The sequence below is a fragment of the Sinocyclocheilus anshuiensis genome, unplaced genomic scaffold (genome assembly GCF_001515605.1).
Source record: "Sinocyclocheilus anshuiensis isolate Anshui unplaced genomic scaffold, SAMN03320099.WGS_v1.1 scaffold1008, whole genome shotgun sequence".
In the NCBI taxonomy this organism is placed as follows: domain Eukaryota; kingdom Metazoa; phylum Chordata; class Actinopteri; order Cypriniformes; family Cyprinidae; genus Sinocyclocheilus; species Sinocyclocheilus anshuiensis.
This window is the reverse complement of record NW_015548267.1, coordinates 651,441-662,835: the sequence shown is the minus strand read 5'-3', so window position 1 is coordinate 662,835 and position 11,395 is coordinate 651,441. Positions and strand designations below refer to the sequence as shown.

The 11,395-nt window shown below is 35.6% G+C and overlaps 2 protein-coding genes across 2 annotated transcripts in view; both read left to right on the top strand.

Annotated features, from left to right (window-relative positions):
* The window catches only part of LOC107655674 (testican-1-like), a 44,077-nt gene extending 35,771 nt beyond the window's left edge, over window positions 1–8,306 (top strand). Inside the window, exons 4-5 of the mRNA XM_016443244.1 lie at window positions 2,530–2,662; window positions 8,153–8,306. Coding sequence (XP_016298730.1) covers window positions 2,530–2,662; window positions 8,153–8,290 — 271 coding nt within the window. The 3' untranslated portion in view covers window positions 8,291–8,306. The remainder of the gene's footprint in view (window positions 1–2,529; window positions 2,663–8,152) is intronic.
* Window positions 8,307–8,352: 46 nt separating this feature from the next.
* The window catches only part of LOC107655663 (testican-1-like), a 34,675-nt gene continuing 31,632 nt past the window's right edge, over window positions 8,353–11,395 (top strand). Inside the window, exons 1-2 of the mRNA XM_016443224.1 lie at window positions 8,353–8,373; window positions 10,240–10,354. Coding sequence (XP_016298710.1) covers window positions 8,353–8,373; window positions 10,240–10,354 — 136 coding nt within the window. The remainder of the gene's footprint in view (window positions 8,374–10,239; window positions 10,355–11,395) is intronic.

Genomic DNA, 11,395 nt, shown 5'->3' with positions numbered 1-11,395 from the left:
TTAAATTGATCAAAATTAAAAGTAAAGACATTTATAATGTTACAAAAGATTTCTGTTTCAAATCAGTGCTGTTTCTTTTGACCTTTATATTCATCAAAGAATCCTGAAAAATAAAATGTATCACAGTGTCCACAAAAAATATGAAGCAGCACAATTGCTTTCAACATTGATAATAATCAGAAATGTTTCTTGTGCAGCAAATCAGCATATTAGAAGGATTTCTGAAGATCATGTGATACTGAAGACTGGAGTAATGATGATGAACATTCAGTTTTGATCACAGGAATAAATGTAATTTTACAGTATATTCACATAGAAAACAGTTATTTTAATTGTAATAATAGTATTGCTGTTTTTGCTGTATATTTGATCAAATAAATGCAGCGTTGGTGAGCAGAAGAAACTTCTTTCAAAAAGCGCCACAAACAAGCAGTCGTTTATCAAATCACTGATATTGTCACTGATCTGTTAAAGTGCTTCTGTCAACTGTAAGATAGAGACAGAGATCATGTTTGTTGATCACCATCAGATGATCACACTTCACGCTTTCTATGAGATATTGACATTTTGAGTGTGAACAGAAGTGACATTACAGAGGTCTTTTGTGACTTTCTTTATCTCCAGTGTGTGTATGTGTGTGTGATATCTGATCAGCCAGTGTTGTGTAAGATTTCATCTCCTCGTAAAATCCCTTTCGGATTCAAGCATTAGCTGTTTGTAATGTCGCTCATATCTTGAATGGCCCATTAGCACATGGCTGCAGATGATCAGAACTAACTTAGTACACTAATTGATGAGCATGCTAACTGTGGGGAATATATGACGGCAGGTTAGTTTTGCAGGGCAATCAGATCAGTTATCATACTGCATGAGATAAATGTTTAATTTGGTCCCATAGTCTTACTGTGGGTGTCCCAATCACGTGCTAAATAACAAGGTTAAAGGGATAGTTCACCCAAAAATGAAAATGTGATGTTCATCTGCTTACCCCCAGGGCATCCAAGATGTAGGTGACTTTGTTTCTTCAGTAGAACACAAACAAAGATTTTTAACTCAAACCTTTGCAGTCTGTCAGTCATGTAATGGAAGTGATATATATATATATATATATATATAAGTAGAATCCCGCGGCCCATAGAAACAGTCACTAATGAGGCATCTATGTATATACATCTATGTCTACTATGCCAGAGCACATACACGCGTCATGCGCCGGATGTTGGACATTGCGGTGTATAAGAGGTAAAAAATGATATAAATACTGTTCAGTTTCTTGCACAGACCGATCGTTTCATGTCTTTACACATCAATGTATCATCACGAGCCGCAGGGTTGAATTTGGTTTTGTTTGTGTATGTTTTTTTGACTCTCAAAGCCGTGATTCCCATTCACTTCCATTATATGACTAACAGACTGCAACGGTTTGAGTTAAAAATCTTTGTTTGTGTTCTACTGAAGAAACAAAGTCACCTACATCTTGGATGCCGTGGGGGTAAGCAGATAAACATCAAATTTTAATTTTTGGGTGAACTATCCCTTTAACATCCAGAAACCAGTTTTTCTTTTTCTTTTTTCACACCAGCATGTGTTCTGATATTAAAGTAAAGGCCCTATGAAATGAGTTTTATTTTTTGTTTTATTTATTTATTTATTTATTTTCCCAAATTCAATAATTTCCGTTATTATTTTTCTGCATTCAGTCTGGATTTTGTTTTAATGGTTAAATAACATTTTAGTAACCAGAAAGCACATGCAGTTATTTAAAATCATGAAACTTATTTTTAATATAAATTGTAATAATCTAATCAATTTAATTCAGAAAAAAATGATTTTTTTTTTAATAGTAGTAATGCCCTATGAATTTTTTTTTCTGTATATATGAATTTGTGATATTCTTTAAAATTAAAGTTTTATTGAGAAGTACATTCTACTCTACACCAGTATTACATTTCTATTTCAGAACATGCTGATTTCATATTCAATAGCCGTCTTTTTGCATTTTAATATTCACAGACACTAGTCGATATCGTGATTTGATTTTTTTTTTTTTATTCATCCAAAATTTGCCAAATTCCGAGACATTCCGCACTATGCCTGGATTCCACGATTCCGTCTGTGTTTTCCACGTCACATAAATCATAGTGTCACAGTTATGTTCTGTTCATAGACTTTTAATTTGTTTTCTTTCATGTTTTCCTTGATCTAGTTTTCCCTCGTGTCTGATTAGTTCATTCTGTTCACCTGTGTTAGTTCATTATCCTCATTTGGTCTGTGTATTTAAGTTGCTCCCTTTCAGTTCTTCGGTTCTTATTAGTTGTGTATGCTGTTTGTGTTACCCTGTGTTTTGTATGAATCTTCATACTATTCATATACTTCATATACTTCATTACTATTAAATGTTATTTGGGTTAACTTCGTCTTCATGCGCCTTCCTTCACAAGAGCATGAAACATAGGGCCCAACAAAATCAACAAATTTATGCCTATATTTCTGACATTGCCCACACATTTTGTCTTGTTCTCTTTGTAGCATTAAACCCAGGAAAGGAAATCCCCCCCATAAGAATTGGATGGGACCTGTGAAACATGGGAAATGTAGGCCATGTCCTGTAGTTCACTCAAGCTCGGTGTGCGGCTCTGACGGACACACATACTCCTCAAAGGTGAGATATTCATCGCCGTTTACGTTGAGCTGAATGGAAATCAGAAAGATCCCATGACTTACCAATTAGAACTTACTAGATTAGTTTATTGATTCATAAAGCACATTTAAAAATGACAGATGTTGAAACCAAAGTGCTGTACAGGAAATAAAAAACAGAAAAGACTAGACAATATACAAAACACAACCAGATGGACAAATGAAAAAGATACACCCTCAAGAAGAATTAAAACACAAAGAATAAAAATAGATCTTCAAAGAGAAGTTGAACATAGAAATAGAAGGAGCAGATCTAATATAGAGAGGACGACTATTCCAAAGCCTAGGAGCAACTACTGAGAAAACCTTTATCTTAATCTCCTTTAGCTTTAAAACAAGAATGAGGAACTGAGAGTAGTAATTGACTAGATGATCGATGGGGTCTTGAAGCAGTATATGGGGTGAGAAGGTAACAAATACTGTTTACTGAGGTGCAAGTCCATGCAAAGTTTTAAAAATAAAGAGCTAACTTTTCAAATCAACATGGAACTTAACCAGTAACCACTGAAGAGAGGCGAGCACAGGTGTGATGTGCTCACGTTTTTTAGTGTCAGTCAATAATCTGGCTGCCAGGTTTTGTACCATCTGCAAACGATCTAGAGCTGATTTAGGCAAACCAAGATAGAGCGAATTACAGTAGTCCAACCTTGATGTTATTGAAAACATGAATAACGGTTTTGAGGTCCTTCTTAGAAAGCATAATTTTGGATCTATCTTAACTTAAAGAAACTGCTTTTCATGACAGCACTAATCTGTTTATCAAAACATTAAGTGGGATCAAAAATAACACTAAGGTTTTTGACACAGCACGTACATTAGAGGAGAGGGGACCAAGGTGATTGACAATGTCAGAGGTCAGAACTGATAGGCCAAAGATGATTATTTCAGTCATTGTTTAGCTGTAAAAAAAAATCATCATCAGTCCATCCAGCATTTAATGTCATGCAGACAATCAAACACACTGGACACAGAGCAGCTGTTATCTTTAACAGGAAGATAAAGCTGAGTGTCGTCAGCATAGAAATTATAGGATAAGTTGTGTCTCTGTATAATATGACCTAGAGGAAGCATATATAATGCGAAAAGAAGAGGACCCAAAATGGAACCCTGCGGAACACGTAAGAGATTTGAGCACAAGATGAGAAACATTCCCCACATTAACAGAAAAAGTTGTCTCCTTGAGACCCCTCAGCACAGACCCCTGAAACCCAGCTACATGATTGAGCCTTTGTAAAAGGATATCACGATCTCCTGTGTCAAATGCTGCAGTTAAATCAAGCCGGATTAAAATACAGCAGGAACCAGAGTCAAGAGTGAGTAAAATGTCATTGGTAACCTTCAACAATGCAGATTCAGTACTGTGTCGTTCCCTGAAACCTGACTGAAAAGAATCAAAAATACCAAAAATGCTCAAATAAGATGATATCTGAGAGTAGACACCTTTTTCCAAGACTTTTGAAATAAAAGATAGTTTAGAAATGGGTCTGTAATTATTCATAACATACTAATCAAGATGATGCTTTTTCAACAACGGTTGTATAAAAGTGGCTGGTACCACCTCAATGACTAGAGAGCTATTAATAATAGCAGTCATGATTGGACTCAAAACTGGAAAAGCTTCTTTAAAAATATGTGAAGGCAGAAGATCAGAAAGGCAGGAAGAGGGTTTCAAATTCAAAAGTATACCATACTAACTAATTGTGACTCATTTCCGTGTTGAAATGTGAAGTATGTTTGCGTTGAGGTTCAGGTGAGATACGAGTGCAATCTGATCAAGGGAATTTAACCTGAACACTATCAGGACCAGGAACATTGTGTCCCCTTTAAGAGTCACCTTTAAATTCCAATATCAGCGCACAGCTCTCTCTCTCTGCTGGGGTAAATGATGCAGTGTTTGGTGATGGATGGTTAGGTGCATGAACTGTGTCCGCTGTTGATATTGGATTCTTGAGTCCTGCGCAATCCCCCCTCCGGCTCGAGAACAGAGAGAAAACCTGAACCTCCAGTGCAACCTGTGCCTCCCATCTATGACCACACCGCTTTAACCCTGCCCACTCTATTTCCTTCCCTTCAGCCAGAATGAAATCAGATGTGAGCGATGGAGTGAGAGAGAGACTCGGTCTGAAAAGATAGAGGAGAGAAACGAACAGATCATGGACACGGCAGATGTGTAAACGGCTGTGCTGAAATTTTCAGCTGTAGAATCAGTGACACTATATTTAGAATGATTATCATAAACAGAAACAGCCATGGTCTAATTATTTTCAGACAAATTATGGTAATTTTCATGACAAAACCAAAATTAAATCTTTATGCACCATTAAAACAAACTGAAACTAGACTAAAATGGAAACTCAGCATACAAAATAAAATAACATAAAATACCAAAATTAAAGCTCTATATACAAATTAAAAAAAAGAAAGAAAAGCTGAAACTAGACCAAAATATAAAATCAGCAAATAAAATAAAATATTAAAGCTCTATGAACCAGTAAAGCAAAAAAACAAAAACCTGAAATAGAAACCAAGCAAATCATATAAAATAAAATAAACATTTTCAAGCTATAATTGCCCTGCACCAGACTTGTTTTATACTATATTTATTTAACTATATCTAGATGGATGAATGATGGATAGTTGTACTGTATGTAGAATCAGTAACACTATACAGTATATAGAAAAATTATTATAAACAAAAACATCTGCTGACAGAATATTTTCAAAAGACAAAACCAAAACAAAATATTATGCACCATATATATATATATATATACACACACATATGTCACGGTATGCTACTGTGAGGAGCACGGAGTGAGGAACAAGGAAAGCGGAGAACGCAGGAGAATTACGATACACAGACTTTAATCTTCATAAAGCAGGCAGGAACACACGTATCACATCATTGACGAACAAATACAAATAATAGCAGACCGAAAACTAAGGAACAGACAGGAATAAACTTATAAACACGTGGAATGCAATTAGGGAGAACAGAAACAGGTGTGGAGCTAATTACTCAAATCATGGAAACTAACTAGGCAGGAATAACGGAAACACAGAAAACAAAAGCAAAACTGACCATAAACATGACATTACTCCCCCCCTCCCGGAAGGCGCGTCCCGCGCCATGACAATAACACCGGGGAGTGGGGGTGGGCGCCCTAAAGGCTGGTGCAAGACAGGGACACGGGAAGGCCTCCAGGGCGGATCAGGGATCTCCGGGAGCCATGGCGGAGCAGACAGTTCAGGTTGCCATGGCGGAGCTGGTAGCTCAGGGGGCCATGGCAGAGCAGGCAGTTCAGGTTGCCATGGCAGAGCAGGGGACTCACGGGGCCATGGCGGATCAGGTGACTCAGGAGGCCATGGCGGATCCTCCGTGACCTTAGCCGGCTTGGCCACCACGGGCCACATTGGGGCCGGACGCTCTCCAGACACTGGAGGATCCCTTCCCTACAGCTTATTCCAGTGGTGTCTGGTAGGTCCACAGGGCGATGGTAATTAGCCCCGATCCACGGGGCTATAAACACATGGAATGCAATTAGGGAGAACAGAAACAGATGTGGAGCTAATTAATCAAAAACCATGGAAACTAACTAGGCAGGAATAATGGAAACACAGAAAACAAAAACAAAACAGACCATAAACGTGACAATACAGACTTGTTTTATAATGTATTTCTTTTATTTTCAGACAAGCGACGCTAATTTTCATAGTACAAAAACAAAATGAAAGCTTTATGCACCATTAAAATAAACTAAAAGTAGTCTGAAATAGAAATTCAGTGTACAGAAAAAAAAGAAGCTATAATTTCTCTGATACAGACTTGTTTTATACAGTATGTGTTTACTATCTGGTTTTCTAGTATACTATTTACTATCTATACTATCTGGATGGATGGATAAATTCAGTCCACTGAAAACTCACATTCAGATCACATTATGAAAGTAAAATGGGTTGTAAATGCTGTTTCATGTTGTTTACATGTACCTGTATAATATGGAGTATTATTCAGAAAATATAGATCTCTAGAGTTTCCCTTGACAAATGTGATTCATTTATTTCCCTGAATGCATTTGTGTTGATCTGAAGCATTGAACAGCATCTTTACTGAACAAAAGACCCCTTCAGTGTTAAAAATAAGATTAAAGTCTTAAACTGGCAGATGCACACAAATAGTGTTTGAATGCCGTGTTCATTTCTTTCTCTCTTTATTCTCCATCATTATGGGATTATGATTATCAGCACAGCAGCAATTGTCCTTAAAAGAGTAGTTCAGCCAAAAATGAAAATTTGCTGAAAATGTCCTCACCCTCAGGCCATCCATTTTCTTTTCTCCATTGGAACAGATTTGAAGAAATGTAGCATTCCATCACTTGAATGGGTGCCGTCAGAATGAGAGTCCAAACAGCTATTAAAAACATCACAATAATCCACAAGTAATCCACACCACTCTAGTCCATCAGTTAACAACTTGTGAAGTGAAAAACTTGAGTTTTTCAAGATACAAATCCATCAATAAGATGTATTTAACATCAAACTGTTGCTAAAATATGAGTCCATAATCCATAATAACGCTTCCTCCAGTGAAAAAGTCTTCCTGTCTGAATTAGGAGAGGAATATGCACAGATCAAGCATCGTTTACAAGCCAAAACATCTCTAAACAAATATGTTGGTGGATTTTGATGTGAGAGGACAACAGGAGATTGACTTTTTCAGTGGAGGAAGCGTTATTGTGGATTATGGACTCGTATTTTAGCTGGAAGCAATGGTTAAAAATATAAAATAAAGTTAAAAAATATTTTACAAACACCCAGCTTTTGGCTTCACAAGATGTAAATTGATGGACTGGAGTGGTGTGGATTACTTGTGGATTATTGTGATGTTTTAATCAGCTGTTTGGACTCTCATTCTAACGGCACCCATTCACTGCAGAATGAAGAACTCATCTAAATCTAAGATGGCCTGAGGGTGAGGACATTTGCAGCAAATTTACATTTTTGGGTGAACTATTCCTTTAATAAGAGGTGACAAGTACATTTTATTCTATTCTATTCATATTTATTCTATATAAGCTCACATTTTCAGCGATTATTAATCAACAGGACTGCCTGCTGTTTCTTTATTTGATTCTGCTTTGATAAATAATGACGTATTACACTTGATGAAGCATTATAGTCTGATAGTCTAATCATGACATCATCTTTAATTAAAAGCCAAAGAACGCAGCAGATTTTACACCATTTCTGTGTGATCAGATCTGACAAACACAATTGCCTCACTTCACAGGAACTCAAATCATGCCATCTTATTTTGATAACTCGTATTTTTCTCCTGGCTGAGGAAACAGACTCATTTCACGAGTGATAAAGCTCAACGCTTGGGCTGCGACGGTTAAATGCGATAAAGTCTCCAAATGCACTACCCAGAATCCTCTCTGCTCTTCCACAGTGTAAACTTGATTTCCAGGCCTGCAGCTCGAGTAAGAGCATCTCTGTGAAGTGTGAGGGTCCGTGTCCCTGCCTGCCAGGACAGGAAGTCATCAGACCACACGCAGAGAAGAACGGTGAGTCACTTCCTGTTTGTTAGGATGTTGATAGGACTTGTATACTGTCTGAACGGAAACTGTCTACACCGTCATTTTATAGGTGATGAAATCTGATCCATTTGAGGTTAATATCAGCTCTGTTTCCGTTTGGTTTCTGTATTGTATATCGGATTTTCAAACCTTTTTGGCAGCCGAACCCTTTAACCTAAAATATTTACTTTTAGTACCCCTGGGATTTTAAATGAATATTATTTCTATAATTTAACAAAATATTTGCATGTTCATGTTTTTTTTTTAAATGTTGGTTAATGGTTACCTGACATGCAGGAAAACAGATTCAATATTTTGTCTTTTTGTGTCTTTTTTCAAGTGTTATATTTTGATTATTATTTTAAAATGACTTATTTTAATTTGACATTTTTATTATTTAATTAAATATACTAAATTATTAGTTTTTCCATCAACTCATGAACCACATGAACATTTTCTGAACTCATTGGGAAATATTTTTCACATATTTTTCCAGTCTCAACTCTGATAAATCACTTAATTCTAATTTAAGATATTTGATAATGATTTTTAGATATTTGTGCTGAATTGTGTATTTGTGTTTATGTGTATGTGTATGCATACATCTATATTTAAAAAAAACCTGGGGTTTGTAAGCTAATAAATAATAACATTTAAATAAATTCAAATAAATCATAACATTGTAGTTTATGTATTGATGTGTAAAATGTGTCAGCAAAATGATAAGAGACTTTCTCTGTTTAATTAAGAGCAGTTGTGAATGTGGAAAGGCAGGATTTTGCCTCTTTTTGTGTCTGACATTTTGACACAAGGCAGAAACTGATATTCTTCCTCAGCATTTTTGTCGTTTTTCAGGACAAATACTGTATCTAAACAATTTCCTCAATCAGAATTCAGTGTTTAATCCAGTGTTTATTTACATAATAAATCCAGAGGGAAAACACGATTATTTTTCTGACCCTATTGGTGAATGTGTGTGTGTTAAGCATATACTCACTTAATTAAGAGATATATATATATCCATCAATAAGATGTATTTAACATCAAACTGTTGCTAAAATATGAGTCCATAATCCATAATAACGCTTCCTCCAGTGAAAAAGTCTTCCTGTCTGAATTAGGAGAGGAATATGCACAGATCAAGCATCGTTTACAAGCCAAAACATCTCTAAACAAATATGTTGGTGGATTTTGATGTGAGAGGACAACAGGAGATTGACTTTTTCAGTGGAGGAAGCGTTATTGTGGATTATGGACTCGTATTTTAGCTGGAAGCAATGGTTAAAAATATAAAATAAAGTTAAAAAATATTTTACAAACACCCAGCTTTTGGCTTCACAAGATGTAAATTGATGGACTGGAGTGGTGTGGATTACTTGTGGATTATTGTGATGTTTTAATCAGCTGTTTGGACTCTCATTCTAACGGCACCCATTCACTGCAGAATGAAGAACTCATCTAAATCTAAGATGGCCTGAGGGTGAGGACATTTGCAGCAAATTTACATTTTTGGGTGAACTATTCCTTTAATAAGAGGTGACAAGTACATTTTATTCTATTCTATTCATATTTATTCTATATAAGCTCACATTTTCAGCGATTATTAATCAACAGGACTGCCTGCTGTTTCTTTATTTGATTCTGCTTTGATAAATAATGACGTATTACACTTGATGAAGCATTATAGTCTGATAGTCTAATCATGACATCATCTTTAATTAAAAGCCAAAGAACGCAGCAGATTTTACACCATTTCTGTGTGATCAGATCTGACAAACACAATTGCCTCACTTCACAGGAACTCAAATCATGCCATCTTATTTTGATAACTCGTATTTTTCTCCTGGCTGAGGAAACAGACTCATTTCACGAGTGATAAAGCTCAACGCTTGGGCTGCGACGGTTAAATGCGATAAAGTCTCCAAATGCACTACCCAGAATCCTCTCTGCTCTTCCACAGTGTAAACTTGATTTCCAGGCCTGCAGCTCGAGTAAGAGCATCTCTGTGAAGTGTGAGGGTCCGTGTCCCTGCCTGCCAGGACAGGAAGTCATCAGACCACACGCAGAGAAGAACGGTGAGTCACTTCCTGTTTGTTAGGATGTTGATAGGACTTGTATACTGTCTGAACGGAAACTGTCTACACCGTCATTTTATAGGTGATGAAATCTGATCCGTTTGAGGTTAATATCAGCTCTGTTTCCGTTTGGTTTCTATATTGTATATCGGATTTTCAAACCTTTTTGGCAGCCGAACCCTTTAACCTAAAATATTTACTTTTAGTACCCCTGGGATTTTAAATGAATATTATTTCTATAATTTAACAAAATATTTGCATGTTCATGTTTTTTTTTTAAATGTTGGTTAATGGTTACCTGACATGCAGGAAAACAGATTCAATATTTTGTCTTTTTGTGTCTTTTTTCAAGTGTTATATTTTGATTATTATTTTAAAATGACTTATTTTAATTTGACATTTTTATTATTTAATTAAATATACTAAATTATTAGTTTTTCCATCAACTCATGAACCACATGAACATTTTCTGAACTCATTGGGAAATATTTTTCACATATTTTTCCAGTCTCAACTCTGATAAATCACTTAATTCTAATTTAAGATATTTGATAATGATTTTTAGATATTTGTGCTGAATTGTGTATTTGTGTTTATGTGTATGTGTATGCATACATCTATATTTAAAAAAAACCTGGGGTTTGTAAGCTAATAAATAATAACATTTAAATAAATTCAAATAAATCATAACATTGTAGTTTATGTATTGATGTGTAAAATGTGTCAGCAAAATGATAAGAGACTTTCTCTGTTTAATTAAGAGCAGTTGTGAATGTGGAAAGGCAGGATTTTGCCTCTTTTTGTGTCTGACATTTTGACACAAGGCAGAAACTGATATTCTTCCTCAGCATTTTTGTCGTTTTTCACTGTATCTACTGTATCTAAACAATTTCCTCAATCAGAATTCAGTGTTTAATCCAGTGTTTATTTACATAGAGGGAAAACAGGGAAAACACGATTATTTTTCTGACCCTATTGGTGAATGTGTGTGTGTTAAGCATATACTCACTTAATTAAGAGATATATATATATATATATATA